Source organism: Pygocentrus nattereri, chromosome 24 (assembly GCF_015220715.1).
Source record: "Pygocentrus nattereri isolate fPygNat1 chromosome 24, fPygNat1.pri, whole genome shotgun sequence".
In the NCBI taxonomy this organism is placed as follows: Eukaryota; Metazoa; Chordata; class Actinopteri; order Characiformes; family Serrasalmidae; genus Pygocentrus; species Pygocentrus nattereri.
In genome coordinates, this window is record NC_051234.1 from 10,209,952 (window position 1) to 10,236,663 (window position 26,712).

At 39.4% G+C, this 26,712-nt stretch overlaps 1 protein-coding gene across 2 annotated transcripts; it reads left to right on the top strand.

The window, feature by feature from the left end:
• Window positions 1-221: 221 nt before the first annotated feature.
• Window positions 222-25,718, top strand: LOC108415738 (cell adhesion molecule 4-like). Of its 2 annotated transcripts, XM_037533959.1 has the most exons (9): window positions 222-475; window positions 16,154-16,513; window positions 17,034-17,288; window positions 19,530-19,623; window positions 19,959-20,013; window positions 21,357-21,490; window positions 21,728-21,782; window positions 25,336-25,391; window positions 25,532-25,718. In XM_037533959.1, exons 1-9 carry the CDS (start codon window positions 235-237, stop codon window positions 25,590-25,592), a joined length of 1,311 nt encoding a protein of 436 aa, XP_037389856.1. In that variant the 5' UTR covers window positions 222-234; the 3' UTR covers window positions 25,593-25,718. The 2 variants fall into 2 exon arrangements, with proteins under 2 accessions (XP_037389856.1, XP_037389857.1); XM_037533960.1 differs by lacking the exons at window positions 16,154-16,513; window positions 17,034-17,288.
• The last annotated feature ends 994 nt before the right edge of the window (window positions 25,719-26,712 follow it).

A 26,712-nucleotide genomic window follows, 5' to 3' on the forward strand; every position in this document is an offset into this window, starting at 1 on the left:
GTGTTCAGAAACTGATTATTAATCACACAAACTGCACATTAACAGATGATCTACAGTCTCTATCTATACACCAACAAGGTAGAGCTACAAGAGAGGGGTTTCTGACAAAGTGACTGCATATGAAAAAGCATTATTATCTTCACAAACATGCAGAGTGTTTTCATGTGGTAATAAGCTCTTAATATCGCACTCGTGTGGACTCTTTCTTGCTCTCTAGAAGTTGTGCAGGTGTCGATGATCAGACTATCTGGAAACGGGACTCTAAAAGAAGGAGACTCTGTGAATCTGACTTGCGCTGTGAGCTGCACTCTCAGCTCTCCACAGTTTGTGTGGTTTAAGAACAGAGAGCGTTTACCTGAATCAGGCTCTGTTCTTCACCTCCCTGCTCTGACTGTGAGGAACTCTGGGAATTATTTCTGTGCTTTGAGGAACTACGAGGCCTTCACGTCTGAAATGATCAGCCTTGATGTGGACGGTAGGCCAAGCTGCTCTGAATATTGTCTACAGAACAAATACAGCCATTATAATTACATTAACTGAAGTAAACTGACTAAGACTAGCTAGTTCAGTGGTCTGCATGTTCGTGCAGACTATATCTCCAGAATCTGGACAAAAAATACATTTTTTTACAGTTTTATTAACCACTTAAATGGCCAGGGCCCACTGGTTTTATTACACACTTCTAAAACCTAAGAGTAGCTCAGCTAATTTGCACTTAAATTCTTGTAGTTACTGACTAATAAGGCTTAGTATGAAACAAGCCTGAGATTTTATGTGGTTGAATCATGTTTTTATAGAAATGAACAAATATTTAATTAACAAGCAGCAGTTAACAATTATTAACAAGCAGCAGTGACCTTGACAGCCTCAAGGCTGAAGCTTTAGCATTAGCAACTGTTCTGCTGTTCTTGGATCAGAATTCATGGCTTCACAAGAATCGTCTTTTAGCCACTGCTACTATACACTAGCCTAGCTCACAGTAGCCTTAGCTCACAGCAGGGGTCGACAATATGCACCTGTTGTGGCTCCACAGCAGAATTTATAGGTAAAAATAAAATAATCCTCCTTTACAGTAAAATAAAGCTCTGCTGATCGTTCAACACAGTTTACCAAGAAATGGTCTTAAATGGCTGAATTAACTGCTAATTATTCTGCTGACATTTAACCCTGAAGATCAGACTGTTGGTTACATAGCAACGCAGACAATTATCTCGCCTAGCTAGTAGCTAACGAAACGGTAAGGATTTTAGATGAACATCGATAATTTGGAGATGAATGGACTTCTTTGCGTTTATATTCACTCCAGCTGGTTTCCTGATACGTTTTATCTTCAACAAGAAACTGACAAACATTAAAAAGTCATGAAGCTGTATTCAGCTTCTTGTTCGAATTTTCACATTCCACCTTAAATTGTGCAACAGTTAGCTCAGTTCTAGTGCCTTAGACACCATTTAAGGTGGAACAGAAAAATTCAAATAAGAAGCTGGTGAATGAGAGGCTAACAGCATCTAGATATTAAGCCGATAAAGCTTTTACATAGTCAAAATATCTCAGTAATCCTTTTTTTGGATTGTCCACTTTGAATGCTTTGTAAATATTTAATGTACATTCAAGTTACATTCAACTACATATCTACTAAATTGACCATTGACTCTAAACCTGCTCTTATCCTAACCCTCACCTTAACTTCAACCCAAAACCTAAACCCAACCCTCACCCAGCTGCTAGCCCTAATCCTGGGCCAAATCCTAACCCTAACACCACCACTGTTTAGGGTTTCAACGGATAGTTTGTTAACAATTTGAACATCTGTAGTTGATCTGTAGGGGACTATAGTGGACTATCCAAATAAAGTGAGACCAATATCCCATAATTATTTGCAGTAATAAGCTGGTCAGTAAAACATTTTCACTGTAATGTCACATTTAAGCAGGAAAGTAATTAAGAAACACCTCCAAGTAACAAGGAAGTTATATGGAGTAAAATAACAATATGAAACTAGTAGAGCCAAAAAAAAAAGAAGCCCAGATTCACTTTAGTTTATAGATCATAAACAGCCATATGCTGTTTAAGACTCTGTACTTTATTCATCTACAATCTTTTAACTAATAAAATAACAGTTTTCACCGCACACTTACTCAGTTCATATCTAGAACCTGTTGGGTATTTCAGTGTAATTGAGTTACTTGCTTATCATCATATTACCCAAAATAACTGCCTACTTTAGAGTTTAACCTGTATAACCCCTTAAAATCACAGGCTTATTACATACTAAGGCTTATTATTCAGAAACTACAGGGGCTTCAACGCAAACAGGCTGAGCTGTTCTTAGTTACTGACTATGGAATATATGATTTAAATAACAAAGAAAACAAATGCCAGATTAATATTATAAAGTATATAATGAAAGTTTCCCAGGGGTCATGTCACTGGTGTTACTACATGACAGGAAATCTTATTTTCAAATAAAAGTCACACAGATGACATCACTTGACTTCCTTTGACCTGTTTGCTGAGGATCTATGAAGAAAAGCACATGGTGAGTCCACTGTGTCTTTCCGTTATCTGAGATTTTCTCATTTAGCTCATGATTTCATATGAAGCTTTTAGCTGAAGTCACTGGTGTGACCGACTTTATTCTGAGGTAATTGTAAAAAAATAGAATACAAATGGGTTAAATTACATATTTTAGTGGACATTCCATGTTTGACCACAGGTGGTTTGATGCTTTTAGCAGCCATTTTGTAAAATGCATTGTTCATTAAAATTGTCTCTGGTGTTACCTTTCTTATGTGTAACACCTATGACGAACACCAGTGACTCCTAGGGACAGATAAAAACGTGTACATTTCTGTAGAATGACTCAAGAGCAAGATTAACCTAATAAAAAAGAACATACAGATTTAGGTTCCCTGGGGTCTTTAGGGGTCTTTCTTCTCTGACTAAACCTGCAGCCTGATTGAGGGCCATTTACTAAGACCGCAGCCTTTGAGGACTGGTGATTTTGGTGAAATGGAAATTTGAATACTTTTTCCAATAGAGAGCCAAAGCAAATGCATGTGCCTCATATTTCAAGAAACAGCGCATGAACACTACAATACATATTCAGGATTCAATATTTGATAAGACTGAAGTCACTTCTCATTTAAATTTTCCTGTTTCACCTTAAATGGTGCCTGAGGCGCCAGTATGTAGCTAACTATGTAGCTAACTCTTGCACCATTTAAGGTTAAACATGAAAATTTGAACAAGAAGTTGGGGAATGAAAAGTGACTTGAGACACTTTTTAGTGTTTGACAGTTTATAGTTGCAGATTAAATATCAGGAAACCAGACGGAGTGACTCCATTTGTCTCCAAATGATCTGTGTTCATCCAAATCCAAAGCTAAGCTGGTCACTTTTCACTGGCTTTTAAAACTGTCGACGAGATGAGGATGGGTTCCCCTTTTGAGCCTTGGTTCCTCTCAACGTTTCTTCCTCTTGCTCTTGGGGAGTCCTTGCCACTGTTGCCATTGGTGACACTCATGGGGGCTCAGACACTAATCTTTTTCTTTCCGGGAAAGAGAGCTCATTGTTCCGCCTCCTTCTCACCAAACGTGAGGTGTAGTGAAGCACCCTCGCTACAGACCGGGGAAGTGGGGCCTGGGCAGCGAAGCTCGGGTCCTTGCTGTATAGGCTTTACTGTAGCCAATAAAGCACATTTTTAACCACCTGGGGTCATTTTCTCGATTTGTTCATATCTTCTTAAACTCTGTTTTAAAGTCTCTTCATATCACATGATCCTCATATTTTTCATATCAAAATGCTCCGTTATCTTCATCACTACATTCCAAAAGTGCTGCTGCAACTTCAGTAGCTGTAAACTCTCTGCATTTCAAATGTGTCTTCGATGTGGACTGAATGAAGAATGAAGGGTTTCTGGGGTGATGATCAGTCCTTAGTGATTTACTGTGTGTCCATTGGTCAGTTTCACACAGAATTTAGATGGACACATGAATCCATATGTTCCGCATGGTGAGAGGCAGATGATGTGTATCTCAGCTCCTCTTCATAGGCTCATAACTCCGCATGTGAGTCTCGTATGATCTCGTGATAAGATGGAATGGAAAGGGTGACTCTACAGATTCGAAGTGGATTTCTGTGCTCGATCATCTCAAAGACACAGAAACAAATATAAAAACACTGAATTTGACGCATGGGTGTGTTTGTGGATCCCAGAGCGTTAAATTATCCAGCAAACATCCAGCAGTGATATCTGTTGTTATTTTGATATCCCTGAATACTGCTTGCTACACACCAGGCAGCATTCTTAAAAGGCTCTAGTCTTCATAGATTGATCTTCTGCGTGATTTTGCTGCATGTGATAGAAGGGTAAGCTTACGCATTCTTCCTGGTCTCCTTTCTCTGGTATTAAGATATAAACTGACCTCCAGTTTACTGGCCATTGAGTGGTTTTCCATATTTGGTGGAATAGTTTGGTCAGCACTTCAACTGAATCTTCATCAGAAACTTGAGATATTTCTGTTGCAATCTTATTGGTTCTTGTGGTTTCTTTCTTTGTGATGATCTCAAGGCCTGTCTGACTTCATTTTATAGCACTCTCTCTTCTGCATAGCTGACCTCAACACTTTTTTTTAGAGTTAGTCTGTTCCTCTATCTTCGTTTAGATTATCTTCGTTATGACTTCCTTGTTGGCATCTCTTAGCGTATACTGAAATTTATTTTTTATTTCACATGTATTCTAAGTTTGTCCATTTTCAATATTGGTCAGTTGGACCCTGGCCATTCGAGGGGTTAATTTATTTCTCCTTGTCATTCTTCCTTTCTGTGATTCTTCTTTGAAAATGGTTTCCAGTTCCAATCACAGCTGTTCTGGCTCTCTGTCCATTATCTGAAAATGGTTCCCGATGTTTTCTTTAACGAAAGGGAATATATTCTGATATCTTCTTCATCATACTCCAGAAATCTGATGGCTTGATTGTTTTTTCAGCTCCACTTTCAGAAGTTGCGATCTGTCCCACAGTCAGCTAAGGGACAATGTCTTTGCTATCAAAACAGAGCTCTTCCATGGTCAAAGCATCTAATCAGTTTGGTTTTAGTGTCCATCAAGTGACGTCCAGGTGTACAGATGTTGTTTTGGTTGCTTGAAGAGCATATTAGTAATAAAACTGTCATTTTGTTTGCAGAAGTTGATAAGTCGTCCTCCTGCTTTGTTCCTTTCTCATTTCCAACCTTGACATTCCTGATTCCCATCTCAATCAGTAGATCATGTTTGCAGGATATCAATTTAGGACAGAGCCTCATCATAAAGTGGCTTGATTTCTTCTATTTTTGGTTTGTAAACCTATATGACTGTAATTCTGAGTGGTTCTGCAACAAATTGATCTTTCACAGCCATGGTAACATCCTTACTGACAATGAAAGCCGCTCCATTTCTTCTTTGTTCTTCATGGGTGCAACATTTGCCCACTTTCTAAAAAATTTCCTTGGAGTGATTAATGTTACCATGTTTTCCTGGAGCTTCCTACCATTTTATTTTAACTTAAGATATTTACAGTAAATCTTGCCTCAATTTAGAGATCTTATCTTACAGCATCTTATCTCAAGTTAGGAAATCTTTTTTTTTTTTTAATCAAAGTCTTTTTATTGAAGTTTTATAATACGCAAAATACAAACAATCCCATTCCCAAGTTCCACCCACTCCCACCCAGCCCTCAGACCTGTAACAAAACCTTGTACGCTGTGCAATATTTATATAAAACTAAAACACATAGCATTTTAAGATAAAATAAATACCTATTATAGGGTCAGATTCTCAGCCTCTATGTTGTCCAGGAAAACTAAGAAGGGCTGCCAGATTGTATAAAATCTCTGTAGTGACCCTTGAAGAGAGTATCTTATCTTCTCAAGCTTGAGATATTGCATAACCTCTTTGATCCATTGAGAGTAAGTAGGGGGATGAGGATCTTTCCACCTGAATAGTATCAGTCGCCTGCAGAAGGCTAACATATTGTCGTTATATGTGCTTAGATGAGAGTCTAATGGTAAGACACCAAATAATGCAGCATAAGGAGCGTGGTCTATTGGGATTTCTAAAATTCTCGAAAGAGTGTTGAAAATTTACTGCCAGAATTGACATAGTTTTGGACATGTCCAAAACATGTGTAACAAATGAGCAGAATCTTGTTTGGACCTATCACATGTTGTATCCAGACTTGGTTTAAACTTAACTGATTTTACTTTACTCCAGTGAAGTTGATGTACTACCTTAAACTGAATTACAGAATGTTGTTGACAAATAAAGCATGATGATCTTCGAATAATTCTGTGCCACATTTCTTCTGGGATTTGGTCATTCAGGACCTCTTCCCACCTGCTTTTAAGATAATTTAAAATGATTGTGTTGTGTGAAATAAGGAGCTCGTATATCCTACCTATAGCTTGTCTAGAGTCTATCCCGTTTTAAAATGAGGTCTAGTAGGGAAAGAGGAGGGTACGAGTGAAAGCAATCAAAGAGTAAATAACTGAAAAAATGTGTCCTAGGCATATTAAATTTATTCACCAGCTGTTCAAAGAATGCAAAATGTTTATTTATATATATAGATTCTGTATTGATGAAATTTCATTCCTAGACCAGTTATTAAATACTCCATCTACTATTGAGGGGGTAAACATATGATTTTTTAAAATATTGGAGTATGAACTGAGGCACAGAAAAGAGCGAAAGCCTGTTTAAACTGGTTCCAAATTTTAACTGATTGTATAACAATGGGATTCTTGCTGTAATAGGAGATAGGCTTTTCCCATGGGAGCCTGGAGCATAATAGTGCTGATAAGGAGGTGGAGTTACAGGATGAATTTTCTAAGATCACCCGCTTAGGGGTGTGAGACTCCTCTATACTCTCCATCCAGTACAGCAAATTTCTAATATTGGCTGCCCATTAATAAAATCGAAAATTCGGGAGTCTTTTATTCCATATGAAGTCTGAAATTAGCGCATTCAAATATCTAAAGAAAGAACTGGTTAAGAAAATAGGAAGGCTCTGAAATAAATATAAAACTTCTTAAAAAATCTTAAACTGTATTGATCCTTCCACATAAAGAGAGGGGTAGCAAATCCCAATGTTTGAAATCCTGTTTTAAGCAGGATATCATGGGAAGAAAGTTTAATTTACAGAGATCTTTGTAGTTGTGTGTAATCCATATTCCCAAGTACCTAAACATCTCTTTACTAATTTTGAAAGGGGTTAAGCTGTAGTGAAAGCCCTTGGCAGTGGCATTAACTGGCATCAGTTCACTTTTAGAAAGATTTATCTTGTAGCCTGATATTTTCCCAAATTCACCAAATAAATCTAACAACCTAGGAAGGCTCTCCATAGGATCAGAGATGTAAAGTAATAAATCGTCAGCATAAAGTGATAATTTATGCTTGTAACGCGAGACCAGGGTAGAATCCAATCGCAGGTTAATTGAGAATAAGGTTAAACCAATCCAAAAAACGTACAAACAGAGGGGAATCCAATCATCGTAGTCGGGGTACACAGAAGAAAGATCATCCAGAGGCATACAAACAAAGGGAAATCCTAAATCGTGGTCAGGTTCAAACAGAGCAAGGTCATACACCAAAAACACAGAGAAAGGACAAACGCTTCAAAACGACTATGGGAAGACAAGACGTCGCGAGGTGAGTTCAGAGCAGCGTGCTTAAATACTGAGCTAATTACAGATGAGATGCAGGTGAGTGAGTGCTAGAACTGGGGCGAGAGTGACCTCCTGTGGGCAGGAGGAGTAACTGCAGGGCCACTCGTGACAATGCTCCTGGTCCCCATGATAAATACTTTTATAAGAATATCCTGACGCAGGGCTGACACTAATGGTTCGATAGCTATATTGAACAATAAGGGGGGATAATGGACAACCTTGTTGCGTGCCTCATTGTAGATGAAAGTGAGCAGACAGGTTGTTATTCGTGCGAACCACAGCCATGGAATAATGAAGAATATATTGTCTTAATACAGGATATATATTTGATCCGAAACCAATCTTCTCGAGTGTACAATAAAGATAACCCCACTCCACCCTGTCGAAAGCTTTTTTGGCATCGATTGATAGTAAAATCTCTGGTGGCGGATGGAGAGGGTTCATAAAGAATATTAAGAAGACGCCTACTGTTAAAGAAAGAATATCTATTCTTCATAATATCTGTTTGGTCTGTAGAGATAATGGAGGGTAGAGGCTGTTCAAGACGGAGGGCTAAAAGTTTTGCAAGAATCTTTACGTCTGTATTCAAGAGTGATATTGGACGATATGAACTGCATTGAAGAGGATTTTTGTCCTTCTTTAATATAAGCAAAATGGTTGCTTCACGCACAGTAGGGGGGAGGGACTGAGAGGCAAGCGATTCCTGAAATATAGATAAAAGGAGTGGAGCAAGTTGTTCTGAAAATGCTTTAAAGAACTCAGAGGGATAGCCATCTGGCCCAGGAGATCCACTGCTTTGCGTACTCCTAATCGATTCTTTAGAGACTTAACATTCCAGCTTATAAAGTTAACCAAGCAACCTTTAGGTCTTCTTAAGCTATTTGTATCTTCCATTGGGCATAATAAGGAATAACATAATCACAGTTCTGACCCATTGAACCAAATAATAGAATCAAAAGCACAAAGAAAAAAAGAGATAGTTAGTTAGCAAAATAAACAGTTGTAAGTACAGGTCTGATAGGTCCCCAACCCTGTTAACCAAAAGAACATGGTGACTATCACACCCCTCACAATAAAGTTCACACATGACGTCTTAGCAATGGGGAACGACTCAGTGACCAGCCTGTTGGCTCCTGCCAAACCCTCTACAATCAAAGAAACAAGAAGCGCCCGGAGGTAGAAAGGCGCATCTTGGCATATTAGCATTTGTTGGAGTCAATGAAATGTGCAAGGGCTACATCATAGGCATAGAGATTTGTACTACCTGAATGTAGTCCGTATGATCATCGCTGACTGAAATAGAAAACGCATGAACTGAGGCATTCAGAACAAAATGAGTCAAATTGCAGTGATGCCTTTCACGTAGGTCATCGCCTTTTGAGGATCCAGAAATTCCTTCATGTTACCGTTGAATGAAACGCGGAGCCGAGCAGGGAATATTATACCATAGCGAACATGGGAATCTCCTTCGAGGCTCGCATGAACATCTTTGAGTGCCGCGCAGGCCTTGGCTACCTTTGTGGTGTAGTCTGGGAAGATGGTTCTCCCTTGTAGCGAAGTGGTCCACTCTCCCGAACTCGGCACAGCACATGAACACAGTCTGTGACAGGGAGCGAGGAGGCGGACGCACGTGCAGAGATAAGTGACGTTTATCATGGGCAAATCCAAAATCAGGGTCAAGACAGTCCAGGGTCATAGAGCCAATACGGATAGATCGGGGGGGCAGACATGACAAAAACCAGAATAACATCACAAACAAACAAATAACAAGACAGCCAACACACAACAATGCAGATAACACCAACACAGCAAAGAGATTCAAACAAACAGCAAACAAAGACCAGCAAAGACAAGAGGGAAACACAGGGCTTAAATACACATGGAAAATGAGGGACAGGTGCAAAACAGGTGGACACAATCAGGGGTGGAGTCATGAAACGAGGGGGCTAAACCAAAACAAACGCACATGGGCTAAACCAGAACAAGAACACATGGACAGGACTAGGAGGGGCCAATCGTGACACAGTCCTGGTAGTAATAGAGATTGGCTATAACAACACATGCTTTCCCGTTTGGCTTTCCCAGAGTTAGACCCCTGTGCAAGCAGTCAACACGAATGTCTTTTTCCAGATGCAACACTTCTTTCAGAAGAATAGAGACTGTAGTTGATCATGAGCTGGATTCTTCCGCGATCCCCACGATACAGATATTGCATCTTTGCATTCTCCCCTCTAAATCCTCGCACTTCTCCTTCAGTTCAGCCATCTCGGTTTTGAGCCCCGCCACTGTAGTCCGCAGCTCAATTACCTCACTGACCATTAAGACAGGCCCTCTTCCATGTCGCTGACGTTGTGCTTCATGGGGTCCATTCCAGTACGAATAGCCGCTGTGTTGTTTACAATTTCGGCCTTAATTTCTTTCAGCTCACAGAGAGCTGAATTCTTCAGCAAGTGCACTCTTTAGCTCTGACTTGATAATTGCAGAGATGTCCATTTTCAATGAGGTAAGGACGTCTGTTCTCAGGGCTGCGGTGTCCACTGCTGACTCACACACTTTTAGCGATACTGGCGTTTTAGGCCTGCTACTTGTGGTCCCGTTATGCTTGTATTTACGGAGACTGGCGGCCATAGGTGTAATATTTATAACTCTGACTAGCTTTGAGGTGTTCTTACATGCAATGACGTACAACTTATTCCGTACTTATGAAAATAATGTGCAATAAAATAAAGAAGTAATTGAAGTAAGGAGTAAGCAGGAGTAAGTAAGCAGGAGCCATGTTCTACACATCCTACTCATTGCCTGCTCCACTGTGCCCCCAAGTTAGGAAATCTTAATCCCACTTCATTAAAGTGGACAATCAACTGTCATGTCTATTACCTAGCAAGCGACCACAAACACAACTGAAACATGAACACATAATTAGGATAATCAAGTTAGTTAGCCAGACTGGTGTAAAAAAGGTTAAACAAAACTAAAATGTGCTAAACCTGAAGTTAAGAATATGCTGGCCGCACTCTGTGGTGTTTATCAGAGTGTCCCCAGTTTCAGTCTCCATTTCCCAAATGCTTTAGCTGAGCACGCTAACATTATTCCTCCTAATAAACAGGCAGACTTTCAGCTCTTTCTCCTCATTATTCACCATCATCACTGTAATATTTCATCATCAACATTAACACACAAAGGTAATAAGAGGGATAGCTGAGTTCAAGTCTGCAGCGTTTGAGATTTTTAAAACGCAGAGTTAGAAAAGAAAAGCATCTTACAGTGAAAGCAGCATTTTACAGTAGAAATAAATGTAGCTCATTATGCTGGTAGTGAGCTATGCTGCCTGACACAGCTGCCTAAAAACCATAGAAACGGACCTTAAACAGAAAGTTTATCCTAAACTTAGGACAGTATTTAGGGAGGTTTAGTCTAATTAGAATGTTTGTGTGATACTGACTTAAGAAGTTTCTGCAATACGGCCCCAGATGTGGCCATAGAGCACAGTTTAGATATAGGCATAAAATGTTGTGGTAGTTTTGCTGTCTGCATCATTGATTCTAAAGTGTGAAGGGGAGGGAACAGCTGTGGTGTTTGGGTTTGTTCTTCTTTAGAAGCAGTTTTTTTTGTAAGAACCAGCACTTTAAGTTCCCACAGAGATAAGCAGACGCAAGCGCTTACAGAAACTTCACCACATGTTGAAAAGTGGCTCGCGCTCCAGAGGAGAGATGAAGATGCTGCACCTTTTGGTTCTGACTCTGCTCACACTGGCCGGTAGGAATTATTGCTGCTCTTTTAGTTTCTTACATGCAGAAGTGGGTAGAGTCACTTAGTTAATCTGAGATAAAAACAATGAAAGAAGGTGTGAGCAAGTGTGAAGAACCTTTTTAACCCCTTAAAGTGTTTTTAACTGGTGATACTGATACAGTACAGTGAGGGGAAACAAGTGTTCAGACACTTGTTTGTGGTTAGTTAAGGTCAGAAATCAATCAAGTTCTTCATTGCTACATGTTAATACTGCAAAAAAAAGTTAATGTAATTTACGGTCATTATAAAAGATGTTGCCGTTGGTTGAGAAGATTGCACATAACAAATGATGAATAATGAAAGTGGAAGAGCTTCTTAAAGTAGCATTATTAAAAAGCCAAAGCAAAGACCTAAACATCCCCCAGGTGCGTCCACTCTTAAAAAAGAGGGTTCTTTAGTAAAGAAAATGGTTCTATATAGAAGCAAGAACACTCAAAGCACCCTTATTTGCATGGTGACAGGGTTCTTCAGATGGATGGAGACTGTACTTTAGATGGTTGTATATAGCACCAAGAAGGGTTCTGTTATTGTTACAATGTCAAGCTTTGTTGTAAAAAAGTTGTAAAAAAGGGAAGAACAGACTAAAAGACTTCACTTCTTATGCTGACAGAAGCTGGATGGAGTAAGACGTTCCACTGCGCTTCTACAAGTTACTCAGCACTTTTGTTCTTCTACTCAAGCTGGTTTTTGGAAACGTGCTTTTACATGAATGATTATTTCACAGGAAGAAGAATAGGAATATGGGTTTAGGCTGCTTTCCACACATCTGTTTAGACTGTAATAAGTCTGTCAAAATTGAATGTGAGTCCACACACCAAAGTCTGTAAACTTTTAGCAACGTTTATTTTTATCTTAAAGGAACTTCTTACTCCACCAAGTGTCAGTCTGTACAGGAAGCGAAGTTTGCTGAGGCAACGTGAGAGATCTGAGCAACAATAATCCAGAATATAGGTCACCAACATAACAGAAACAGAAAAAAGTGTGATTGGCTAAATTGAAACTGAGTCTGAAGTAGATTATGTTCTTCACAGATGTGCAGTACCGCGTAAAAGTCAGAGACTGCATTAGTGTTTATAACATTTTTAGTCAAATTAGCCATAATGTACAAGTTATTCATGTCCAAACATCAGGAAAAAAAAAGAAGCATCAGCTACTTCATCTACTCACTTTCAGTTCCTCAAAGAATCTGTAGGCACACCTCCAAAATTCAGTCTTAGAAGTTGGTTTAGCCCAAGTTCGGCAACATGTGGCTCTTTTACTGTCATGTAAAATGTCTCCACATGAGAATTAGATTTTTAGGTAAAAATAAAATAATCTTCCTTTACAGTTAAATAAAGCTCTGCTGATTGTTCAACACAGTTTTAACAATAAATGGTCTTAAACATTGGAGTTAATGTAGAACTGCTAATTCAGGCTTTAACCCCGAAGATCAGCACAGACTGCTGGTCACCATAACAACGCAGACAACAATCTCGACTAGCTAGTAGCCAATGAAATGCAAAGAGAATGATTTAAAATGAGCACCGATAATTTGGAGACAAACTTATTTGTGTTTATAATCACTCCAGCTGGTTTCCTGATATGTTTAATCTGGAATGAGAAACTGACAAAACAATGAAAATGTCATGAAGGTGAAGTCAGTTTCTCAGTTTCCAGCTTCTCGTTCCACCTTAAATGGTGTCTGAGGTGCCAGAATGTAACTGCAGAACAAGGTGGAATGGGTACAATTGAACAAGAAGCTGGCGAATGAGAAGCAAAAAAGTTGAATGTTGAGAGACATTTTACAAGAAACTGTTCTGCTTTTGTGGAAAAGTTTCCTGCTGGAGAAAAGTGGCTGTAGCTGAGCTAAAGGTTAAAGCAGAGCAAAGTGTATATTAGATTTGTTAGCCTTTACCAGCACATCAGCACATACTGAGACATATTTACAGCCAAGATGGTAAAATGCACATTAACTCCCAAGGTGACTCCCAAGGTGGTTTGATTTTTGTTGAAAGGACAAAATGGCTCTTCTTGGCATTTGGGTTGCGAACCATGGTTTAGTATTTTCTGTAATAATCCTGGTGTATTTATTGTTATTGAGATCTGAACTCCAGTCCATTGTTCAGCTTCTTTGTTTGATTTGTTTCCTGACGGGGACAGTGTTTGTCGTGTACCTGGGGCACGTCTAATCTCTGTTGTGCACTGTTTTGCTATGGTTTCCAGCTTGGACCAGGCTTTGTCATCTGGTGTACTGCATGTGTCAGAGGTGTCGCTCAATCAGCAGTGACATGCAGTGTATATAAACCCCATCATATTAAAAAGGCAATACACACAATGGATTCTAAAAAAATGAACACTAGAATTAAAGATGCTAAAAGACACGTTTTCATATTTAAACTCTTTGAAAAGAAAATTCTTTAAAAAGAACACAGAGTGTCCTTCTCAGTGGCCACAGTTGCTCGCGCTATACAACAGAGTCTTCAACACATCACCATTTGCATTTAAATGAACGCTTTGCTGCGTTTTGTTGTGGCTGAATGCAGCTCAGGTCCTGCATGGCTGTAACACTCTTCAAAAAATGGTTCTTCAAGGCTTCATCAGTAAATGCAATGTGTCAATACAGAACCTTGAACATTCAGAGGACCTTTTAAAAGCATTAATGGTTCTTTGCATGGTTAAATTGTTCTGCTCTATGTTGGTTCTTTAAATAACCCTTCTAAAATGGCTCTATGTAGCACTATAAAAGGGTTCCACTATTGCTGCAGTCAAAGAACCCTTTATCAATACTATACAGAAGCTTTTGTAATTTAAAAAATTACAAAAAAAATTACGCAGTAAATGAAAGGGAACAGAAAATAATGGGGAGGCCACTAATTTATCACATTTTACGCATAATATGAGTGTGTGAGATGTAAACAGAGTGATTCAGAGTGGTTTGGTGTGAAATGGTTCAGTGGTGGTGATAGGAACCAGGGGTCGCCATGACTACAACACACATATAGATATTTGATTTATTTATAAAAAATCTCTCGCCTGCCAGTCAGTCTTTCCTGTCTTTTTCATTTTTCATTTTGTTTCTACAAGTGCTGGGAATGGAGAATTTTATTTTAATACAATTTTAAAGGGAATTTTATTTGTTAAACCACCAGTGAGCTTACTTGTGTCTTCTGAGTTTTATATCGTTGCTGTCGGAACAAAACCTCATATTTCCAAAATGGAATCTTTACAGAAGAAGGAAACAAACATATATTACTTTCAATGTCAATGGAACCAGACATTTTTTTCCAAGTCATTTTTGGCCATTTATTTTGGTCCCTCTTTCAGGAAATATACACACAATTTAAAAGTGTCACGATTGGCCCCTCCCAGTCCGGTCGATGTGCTCGTTTTGTTTACTTTCCAGTCCTGTCCATGTGCTTCTGTTTTGGTTTTCAGTCCTGCCCTCTAGTTTCATGGCTCCACCTCTGATTGTTTCCACCTGTTTCCCACCTGTCCCTCGTTGTCCTGGTTTGTATTTAAACCCTGTGTTTGGTGGTCTTTGTTTGTTTGGATGGTTTGTTGGATGTACTGTTCAAAGTGTATGTATTGTTTGAAGAGTTTTGTTTATTTCTGGTCTGTTTGGAGTTCTGTGTTCAGATTGTCATGTGAGTGACCAACCTGTTTTATTTAAAGAACAGGGATGTGTCACAGTCTCACCTTCACAACATGTTTGTGAAAGTGTATCATGACACGAACAAAGGAGATTTCTGAGGACATCAGAAGAAGAGCTGTTGATGCTTGTCAGGCTGGAAAAGGTTAAAAGACCATCTATAAAGAGTTGGGACCCCACCAATCCACAATCAGACAGACTATAGTACAAATGGTGGAAATTCAAGTTCATTACGCTACCCAGGAGTGGTCAACCAACAAAGTAGTTGTAGTAGAACTACAAAGTGCACCCGTATAGTAAGTGGAGCTGATTAAATGGACAATGAGCATCCATCTAATGTTGCAAAGTCAGTGTAGATCAGACACTCGTAGATAAAAACAGAAGGTTTAAGTTTTCTTGACTGCTCAGGACAGTTAAGGACAGGCAGGATAACCAAAACAAGAGTGGCATCTAGAGAAAAAGCAAAACTAGTCCAGGATTGAAAACCAAGAGAGCAAGTAATGCACAGCAATTCAATCCAAAAGGGCAACACAAAATGGCAGGTCATACAAAAAAAAGGCTTTTTTGACATAAAACACAGCTCATTATGCAACAAAAGGGGTTTGCAATGCTTCACAAAGAACTAGACTAAAGCCTGGGCTTTTATTCTAACTAACTAATGGCATGAAATGACAAACAGGCGTGAAAGATTAGAACTCCAGTGAAGAGGAGTGCTGGAATGAATGTTCGTTGGTGGTTGGTGATGGTAGGAGAGTCATGTGATCTCCCACTGACTCATGGGAGTTGGAGTCCTCTAGTCAGTCCATGTACTCAAGTGACTCTGCAGGAGAAAGGGAGCAGACAGAGGAGGTAACCTTGGCAGGAGGCGTGGCAGATAACACTGATTAAAAAGAAAACTAAATGTAATACTAATGATCTTAAGTATCTGACAGGTTGTTAGAGTGAGAGAGAAGATTTGAGTTAAAAGTTAAAAAACATTTTTTCTTCTTCAGTCCTCACTGATTTCTTAGATTTTACGACACTCATATGTTGCAGGTGTTCTCTCAGATGACGGATGGGGTGTGAATTATTCTGAGCCGATCTGCGCTGTGAGAGGATCTGATGTCATTTCCTACACTTATTTCTACCCAAAGTCAGTGAAGCAGGTGAAAAACGTTCTCTGGTGCTCAATGAACTCAAATTCAGGAAGGTGTTATGACGGATCGTATGTTTATAACAGTGACTCTACTGCAGCTTCAGGAGACTTTAAGTATGTTGGTGACAAAACATCAAACTGTACTTTATTAATCAGTAATGTACAGTTCAGTCACTCTGGAGAGTATAGATTCAGATTTATAACTGATGTCAAGGATAGAAGATGGACAGGTGTCCCTGGAGTGACTCTTAAAGTGGCAGGTAAGCATTCAGATTAAAATCAAGCTCCAAATTATTAATGTGTATTAAAAACACTTACTTTGTGCTTCCGCTCTGGCCACTTTATTAGAAACACCTACCTTATAGCACCACTATGTAGGTGTAGAGTTTATCACCCCCCTCTACCCATTCATCACCGGTCAGTTTCTGACCATAGGGGTGCTATTGTCCAGGTATTATTTTGGTGTTGGTCCATTCTCAGCACAGCACAGCAGTAACACTGACACTCAACTAGGCTGAGAGTGGAGCACCACCCAAAAAACCCTCCAGACAAGAGAGGATCTGTGTTCAGAAACTGATTATTAATCACACAAACTGTACATTAACAGATGATCTACAGTCTCTATCTATACACCAACAAGGTAGAGCTACAAGAGAGGGGTTTCTGATAAAGTGGCTGCATATGAAAAAGCATTATTATCTTCACAAACATGCAGAGTGTTTTCATGTGGTAATAAGCTCTTAATATCGCACTCGTGTGGACTATCTTGCTCTCTAAAAGTTGTGCAGGTGTCGATGATCAGACTGTCTGGAAACGGGACTCTAAAAGAAGGAGACTCTGTAAATCTGACTTGCGCTGTGAACTGCACTCTCAGCTCTCCACAGTTTGTGTGGTTTCAGAACAAAGAGCGTTTAACTGAATCAGGCTCTGTTCTTCACCTCCCTGCTCTGACTGTGAGGAACTCTGGGAATTATTTCTGTGCTTTGAGGAACTACGAGAAGTTCATGTCTGAAATTATCAGCCTTGATGTGAAAGGTAGGCCAAGCTGCTCTGAATATTGTCTACAGAACAAATACAGCGATTATAATTACATTAACTGAAGTAAACTGACTAAGACTAGCTAGTTCAGTGGTCTGCATGTTTGTGCAGACTTCATCTCCAGAATCTGGACAAAAAATACATTTTTTTACAGTTTTATTAACCACTTAAATGGCCAGGGCCCACTGGTTTTATTACACACTTCTAAAAACTAAGAATAGCTCAGCTAATTTGCACTTAAATTCTTGTAGTTACTGACTAATAAGGCTTAGTATGAAACAAGCCTGAGATTTTATGTGGTTAAATCATGTTTTTATAGAAATTAACAAATATTTAACAATTATTAACAAGCAGCAGTGTCCTTGACAGCCTCAAGGCTGAAGCTTTAGCATTAGCAACTGTTCTGCTGTTCTTGGATCAGAATTCATGGCTTCACAAGAATCGTCTTTTAGCCACTGCTACTATACACTAGCCTAGCTCACAGTAGCCTTAGCTCACAGCAGGGGTCGACAATATGCACCTGTTGTGGCTCCACAGCAGAATTTATAGGTAAAAATAAAATAATCCTCCTTTACAGTAAAATAAAGCTCTGCTGATCGTTCAACACAGTTTACCAATAAATGGTCTTAAATGGCTGAATTAACTGCTAATTAATCTGCTGACATTTAACCCTGAAGATCAGACTGTTGGTTACATAGCAACGCAGACAACTATCTCGCCTAGCTAGTAACTAACGAAACGGTAAGGATTTTAGATGAACATCGATAATTTGGAGATGAATGGACTTATTTGCGTTTATATTCATTCCAGCTGGTTTCCTGATACGTTTTATCTTCTACAAGAAACTGACAAACACTGAAAAGTCATGAAGCTGTATTCAGCTTCTTGTTCGAATTTTCACATTCCACCTTAATTTGTACAACAGTTAGCTCAGTTCTAGTGCCTTAGACACCATTTAAGGTGGAACAGAAAAATTCAAATAAGAAGCTGGTGAATGAGAGGCTAACAGCATCTAGATATTAAGCCGATAAAGCTTTTACATAGTCAAAATATCTCAGTAACCCTTTTTTTGGATTGTCCACTTTGAATGCTTTGTAAATATTTAATGTAAATTCAAGTTACATTCAACTACATATCTACTAAATTGACCATTGACTCTAAACCTGCTCTTATCCTAACCCTCACCTTAACTTCAACCCAAAACCTAAACCCAACCCTCACCCAGCTGCTAGCCCTAATCCTGGACCAAATCCTAACCCTAACACCACCACTGTTTAGGGTTTCAACGGATAGTTTGTTAACAATTTGAACATCTGTAGTTGATCTATAGGGGACTATAGTGGACTATCCAAATAAAGTGAGACCAATATCCCATAATTATTTGCAGTAATAAGCTGGTCAGTAAAACATTTTTCACTGTAATGTCACATTTAAGCAGGAAAGTAATTAAGAAACACCTCCAAGTAACAAGGAAGTTATATGGAGTAAAATAACAATATGAAACTAGTAGAGCCAAAAAAAAAGCCCAGATTCACTTTAGTTTATAGATCATAAACAGCCATATGCTGTTTAAGACTGTATTTTATTCATCTACAATCTTTTAACTAATAAAATAACAGTTTTCACCGCACACTTACTCAGTTCATATCTAGAACCTGTTGGGCATTTCAGTGTAATTGAGTTACTTGCTTATCATTATATTACCCAAAATAACTACCTACTTTAGAGTTTAACCTGTATAACCCCTTAAAATCACAGGCTTATTACATACTAAGGCTTATTATTCAGAAACTACAGGGGCTTCAACGCAAACAGGCTGAGCTGTTCTTAGTTACAGAGTCTCAGAAATAAAGGTAGTAAACTGTCACTGGGGCAGTACCTCTCTTGTCACTGATGCGGGACCCTCGAGGGTACAGCTCAGTACCTTTAGTCTCTTCTCCAGGACTTTTATTTTACTGTTCTGTTTTAAAACATTCGGTTATGAAAAGGTACAAATACAAACTTTTCACCTGGAAAAACTCATTTAAAGTTCACAATCAGACCTTAAAACCACTGTAGTCCCTTTGAGGGAACATTTACACTGTTTGTACCTTGATGAAAGAAAAATGTACCTGCATAGAACCTTTATTTCTAACTGTGTAGTAGCGTGTAATAAATCTTTGGGCCTTGTCATATGTGTCAGTGAACTAAACTAACTGGTTAAACCAAAACCAAACTGTTATTTGTTTCTTTCAACAGGACCTTTCCCAGTTTTGGGCATTGTTTGGATTGTCCTTGGAGTAATTCTATTTATGCTACTTGTGGCTATCTTAGCTGTAGTTTACAAAAGGAGGTGAGACTGAACATATTTGCACACATTACGAATGTATACAGTGTAAAACTAAAAGATGACAACAAGTGTGTTACACTTTAATCAGCCTACAGGATTCATAACTATACTGGGTGCTACTTGAAGTACTTTGACATGTGACACTGTACAATTGTACAACTAAATACAGATACTTGAATAGATTAGATTTGGTCTTATAACATCAGATATTCAAAAGGGTATTGGTTTAAATGTCTCTGTGGTCAGTAAAACAGTCTAATCAGAGATGTATCAGATGATACTGTATGCCCTAGATGCTGTTCCTCCAACTGTATTTCATACTCTTCTGTATCCATTAGGAAGAAGGCAAAAGCTCCAGAAGAAGACATTAGAGGAAGTGACAGGGAAACCCAGGTTAGACCCAGAAAAGCATTTCTAGATTTAATTTCTATGTGGCTGCAGTGCTACTGTTACTCTAACACACCTGGTTCAGTCTTATTACTAATCTATTTATGCTCCACTCACAAAAGCGCTATGATGTTAATGGAGCTAGCTAGCAATGTTAGCATATCAATCAAATGTTTAGCCCTAAAAAGCATGACTACATGACAAATGTATCCTAACTGAGTGAACTTTCACAAAGTAAGTCATTTAGCAGCTGCACACAAGCCTAAGATCAAAATGCAAAAGGCCAAGCGATGGATGGAGTGGTGTAAAGCGCCACCACTGGACTCTGGAACAGTGGAAACGTGTTCTGTGGAGTGACCAATCACACTTCTCTGTCTGTCAGTCGGATGGATGAGTCTGGGTTTGGGGAATGCCAGAAGAACGTTATCTGCCTAACTGCACTGTGACAGCTGTAAAGTTTGGTAGAGGAGGAATAATGATTATGGGGTTGTTTTTCATGGGTTCGTTTAGAACCCTTAGTTCCAGTGAAGGGAAATCTTAATGATTCCGCAAACCAAGACATTCTGGACAACATACACTTCCAACTTTCTGTGAACAATTTGGGGAAGATCCTTTTCTGTTCCAGCATGACTGAGGCCCAGAGCACAAAGCAGCTCCATAAAAGCATGACTGGGTGAGTCTGGTGTGGAAGAACTTTATTGTCCCTCACAGAGCACTGACCTTAACCCCATCAAATGCCTTTGGGACGAACTAGAACAGAGATTGTGATCCAGGCCCTCTCGTCCTCACAAATGCTATTCTGGATGAATGGGCAAAAATTCCCAGACTGTAATGGTGAAAAAAGGGGGGGGCGAGTGGTAGAAGAGATAGCAAGGATTCCTGGCTTCTTTGGAGGCACACAGAGAGGAATACACTCCGTGCGGGGTAGAAGACGTATTTAATGGTAGGTCACCCACTTATCTCACCATCACTGTCCAGATAACTCAGAAGATAGTTACAGCAGACCGGCGGCTGGGATACAGCAGCTCACCATCTTGCACGGAGGGGCTACAACTCCCTTGCGCATGCGCAGTAGTACAATACATGTAGGCAATCGTTACAAGACACACTCCAAAATCTTGTAGGAAGCTTCCTAGAGGAGTAGAAGCAGTTAGAGCTGCAAAGGGGGACCAACTCCATATTAATGCCTATGGATTTAGAATGGAATTCACAGAAGCTCCTGTAGGTGTAACGTGTAGGTGTCCCAATACTTTTGTCCATATAGTGTATGGGACAGGGACTCATGCCAGATTATCAGCACCTGTGTATTTATCTTATGAACTAATGCTGACAAGGTCATGTTTTTATAGGTTGGAGAAAGAACACAGGGTAAACAAACAAAGCTTCAGGATAACCATGTTAATGAGGCTGCTGAAGCCGAGCTGCTGGAGGACGAAATTACGTATGCCTCTGTGTGCACAAAACCTAATAAACCAAAAGAAAGGTAAGAACTAACATCATATATAATGTCTAATTCCTTTCTAGACATATTTCATTTGATATGAACCAAGAGCATTGTAACAGGTTAGGGGACTGTAAAAAGTCCATAATGCACTTCATACCAAACAAAGAATACTTGGAACATCAGTTTAGAGATCTCTGTGGTTACTGAGGTGTATGAGATTACACTGGATCTAACTGAAGCTGCTCTTTCCTCTGTGTATTTTTCTGCATGTATCAGGGAGGTAAACGCTCGAGAAGAAGAAGAGAACAGCAGAAGTGGCTGGAAAACCCAGGTTTGACCTAAATAACTGTTAAAACTCCAATCTTGTGTGAATGCAGTGCTGCAGTTTACTGTTTTGCACATTCAGCACATCAGGTTTAATCTGAGAATTACATTGTTCAGGCTCCGCCCACAAATGTGGTCTTCCATAGCTACTGTTGTGAGGTTGGACAAAAGTGTTACATATAATTAGAAAATGTAGCACAAGTTGTCAAATAACTAAATATGTGATATTTGAAATGATATCTATTTTGTATTTTTTTGTGTTGCAAACTTTTTACAGATAAATATCTGCTATTCTAAGCAGAAGGTCATCTCTTTTAAATGTTTTAATATTGCTTACTAAACTTCCATTTGTCTTTCTTTGCTGTCGCAGAAGAGCTTGACTTTCTGGGGGGTTTTTTTTGCCATAATGTCAATATATCGCTGCTGTTGGAACAAAACCTCCAATCTCCAAAATAGTAACTTTACAGGAGAAGGAAAAACATAATTTACTTTTACTGGAAGCCAATGGAACCAGACTTTTTGTCTAAGTATTTTGGACCTGTATTGATCTATTGAAATATTGAAATATTGAACATGTATTTTCAAATTATGCCATACAACTGAAAAATGACAGATACAAGGTTTTGTTCTGACAGCAGTGATATATGGCATTACAACATGGAAAATGCTGTTAGCAAATTAACTTCAGCAAAGCTACATTAGTTATTAGTGCATGGCTACGGTGTTAACTTAGCTACCTAGCAACGTGAAAACAGTTTAAGCTAGTGAACGTTATTGCTTAGCCTATAAATGAAATGTTCTCGTAAAAACTTTGATTACACAAAAAATAAACACACCCAGTCTATGTTATCATTACCTATGTTTTCTTGCTCAAAATAGCCCAAATAAGTTCTTAGTCTAAGACTGAACACAGACGTTTACAAGAGGTGTATAAAGGCCAGTCCATTTATAGTCCCACTTACAAACCATTAACGTCACATGCACAGGCTCAGAAGGAAGGTCCAGATCAATGTTTAGGCCTCAAATGCAAAATCAACGATATTCCGATGAAGATGTGACACAATGGTGAGTTTGATTCCTGGTGATGCTTCAGAGTCCAACAGAGCACAGTTGGTCTCTCTCTCTCTCTGGGTGGGTAGGATGGCCCCCTTTTCCCTCCATCACTCAACGTGATGGTTGTCAGCGCAGGCGTCTCTTAGCTGATGTAACAGATCTGGTGGTTGCCGCTTTCCTCCGAACTCGTTTGGCTGTCCAATGACGTTGCGTGAGCGGTGGTTCGAAAAGATGCGGTGATGCTTCACAGATCTCAGAGGAAGCCTATGTTAGCCTTCGCCCTCCTAGCGTTGGTAGTGTCGTGTGACTGGGGGAGGTCCTAACTAGCGGGTAGAATTGGAGACAACTAAATTGGGGACAAAATTGATATGCTAATAAAAAAGATTGCGCACACACACACTTCGTCTAAGCCTCTTCTCCTTCTGGAGCCTATCCCAGCTGTCAAAAGATAAGATGCAATAGATAATTCACTCACATCCTCAGAAGCTGCGTTCTTCCCTAAATTTGATTCTGAGTTCTCTTCGAATTCTCTTTCAATCAGATTAATATGCTCAGGGAAGGGCACTGAAGCACAACTCGTGCTACAAAGTGTTTGTAGCCCTCTTTTACCACAGAGGGGGTGTGGTTCCCACCCAACAGCTCTCGTTGTTACCAGTTAACTTAACTTCACCCGTTCTAACTGTACTACACGTACCAACCATATAACCATAGAGTGGAGTCAGACACAGTTTTGAAAAGTGTATTATAAAAATATATTTTATGCAACGAAAAAAAACAATATACGAATACCAAAGATGTAAATAACCAAATGCTGTAAATAAACAATTTAGATAAGGATACTCTTAACCCAGTGTAAACTCAAATATAATTGTCAGCTATATTAAAGAAAATAAACTTAAAAGCCTCTGGCTCTATCTATACAATGCTACTGTGACCGGTCACTCTTTAAGGAACCTTTTAAAGCCGGCAAAGAAAAGAATAAAATAATAAAAGGTGCAGGCCTGTTGAAGTGTAGTATTCCTGAAATCCCTTGGTTTTCTTTATCGGGACAGTACTCAAGTCAGTTCTTAGGTGTGGTGTGCTTACAAACTCGTCCTTCAGCGGCTCTTGGGAGACAGTGGGGCTTGAAATGGTGGCTCACCCAAGGAACTCCGAGCATGACAGCATTCACGTCCCTCGGAGGCTAGACTGAGGAACCCTGAGCGTTCCGGTAACCCAGGGTGCTATCAGCTAGTGGTTGTCCCACGTAGCTTGTTTTATCACGGCAGACATGCAGACTACAGTCCAAAACTCTAACCTCTGAATGGCTCTGGAGCTAGCGTTAGCGGTTAGCGGCTAATGCTAAAGCTACTGCACCCAGCATTAGCGCCGGGGAAACCCACTGCAAACTCACCCCTATCAGGCTGCACTTCAGCAGAGTGTCTTTACTGCTGTTTAAACCCTGACTGGTAGCAGTTTACTCACTTTAAGAGTAACAGAACTGAATAAATTCAAACACGGAGTACTATTAAGTCACGCGAGCTGCATGACGTCTCTCTCTCTATCTCTGTCTGAGCCCTCTGACTCTCTGTCTGCCTCTGCCTCTCTGTCCGAGCCCTCTGACTCTGAGCCCGCGCATCAGCGTGTGTGTGCGTGCTTGCCCCTCCCCTGCTCACCAGTACCACTCTGATTGGAGAAAAGGGTAGACAGATTGTCTCTGTACCAATGAGATTTCAGAGCTCTGCTAGTAAGCTTAGATCTTGCAAGCACATGGGATCCCTATACACTTCACTCTACTTTGGCATATTAATTGGAGCAGCTAGTTATGCCAGCTAGCTATTCCCCGCCAGCTTAAAAGTCTTTCGCATGGTAGAACACACTTCAACAAAACATATTTCAATAAATGTTTAGTGAGACTAGGTTAGACTAGGGTTATGGGTTTGACCCTGGGCTACATGTTCTTCCACACATTGCGTGCAGTTACACATGTCCGCCAGAGAGGTCTCCAAATCCCAAAAACTTACATAGTGTAGTTTTAAAATAGGTATTATGTTTTTTACTTACGGCTAAATGTTTAATATGAGGGATGTATCTCCTCCTCTACACACTCTGGTTTGTTTTGGTGTCATATAGCTTTCATCACAGATGAGGTTCAGCAGAAATGTTGCAATAACTGCAACAATGTGAAAGTCAGTGGAGTGATGTGAGTGTTTACATCCAAATCTATCTTGAATAGTCCGATCAATATCGTCCACATTTAATCACATTGAGGTTTGGTTTGCTAAGACTTTAGTCATTTAGATATTTTGTAAGTTGAGTTCTGACGTTACATTTTCTCACTAGTTTAAACTGTGTTTATTCATGATTCATGTATTTTAACTCTGTGCTGTAACTGGTGGAACATGACCTTTGTGACCACTGAATGAAGCTATATTATAATCATTATTAAACCTGAGAACAGCGTCAGTGTATATTGTCAGCAGGTTTACTGCAGATCTGATCAGGTTGATGTTGGATCTCTGCTGCAGGATGAAGACGTGATGTACGCTTCTGTGTCCATCCAACCCACTATACCTAAAAAAGGGTAAGAACTGATGGAGAACTGTAAAGGAAGTTGTATTTTCTATGTTCATTCTCTACAATGATCTGCTTTAAGGTGCTAAAAGCAATTTAACCACACAAAAGCATTTTGTTGCTCATAAATAAGCTTCTGTGTGATTGCAGACCTGTCCACACTGTCCAAGAAGATGATTCCATTATCTACAGCGCAGTGAAGACAAACTGATCACAGCTCCGCACGTCATGTAACCCCAAAGCATTTGGGCGTATTTGTATATCATTAGAAAATCGCTTGCTATGAAACATCTGCTGTGAACCACTAGGTGGAAACTATAAAAGAAATTTATTGAAACTTAAACCTTGCACTTTCTGATATAATTTAGTTGCTTCTTTATTTTAATTTAGTTTTTATAAGAGATATACATTTTTATGACCATTTTTAAAACAGCTTTTTGGTATAAAAATGTACTGTACAAACAAAATGGACTGTAACCATTAAAGTATTTGCCTCCCTGAACTGTTCCTGTGAGTCCTCAAACATCTGAAGAGCCGTGAGAATGTGTGGATAACTTATCACCAATGGTTAGCATAGGAACTGGAATGCACTAATGGTTTTAGCAGAAATCTCTGCATGTTCAGTTGTGCCAAAGCAGCAAAATGGAAAAGTCAGAGACTTTGATTGTACAACTTAACCCTTTACAACAGCGCACCTAGCACCTGCCCAGCTGTTATCAAGACTAGCCTAGCTAGCACATATTTTTTACGACGTAAAAAAAAAGCTACCACCTATTAACATTAAATTGGAGTCGGTTGAATTCAAATAAAATACAGAATGATTTTTATTTGTAAATTAAATGTTAAGTGGTTTTATATTTTGTAGTTGCAACTTGTACAAGAATGCTGGGCTAGCTAACTAGACGTTACATTACTAATTCCAGAGAACTCGTAGAGAGGAGAATTCTGGGTTTCTCAACTCTAGAGGGCGCTCCTGAGCAAGCCCAGAATGAATGGGTTAAGAAGGAGCATTTGAGCAAAATTGTAGTTTATAAATACTTAAACATTTTTAATGCATAAGAATACAATCCTTTACTGAACACAGAACAGCATAAAACGTTTTAGCACCGCTGTTATATTTTTTAAGAGCTTATAGGTTATAGGAGTTTAAAACGGCGCCTCATGTAGGTCCATGACGTCAGAGGGCGCGAACAGCCAATGAGCTGCTCCGCTCGCCAATCAATCAGCACTCAGTAGCAGTAAAGCCCGCCTCCTGCTGCCCAAAACCCGTTTGTTGTAGAATAAATTAAACAGTTTTCTTAAACATAGTTTCCTTTGCTTTTTTAAATAAA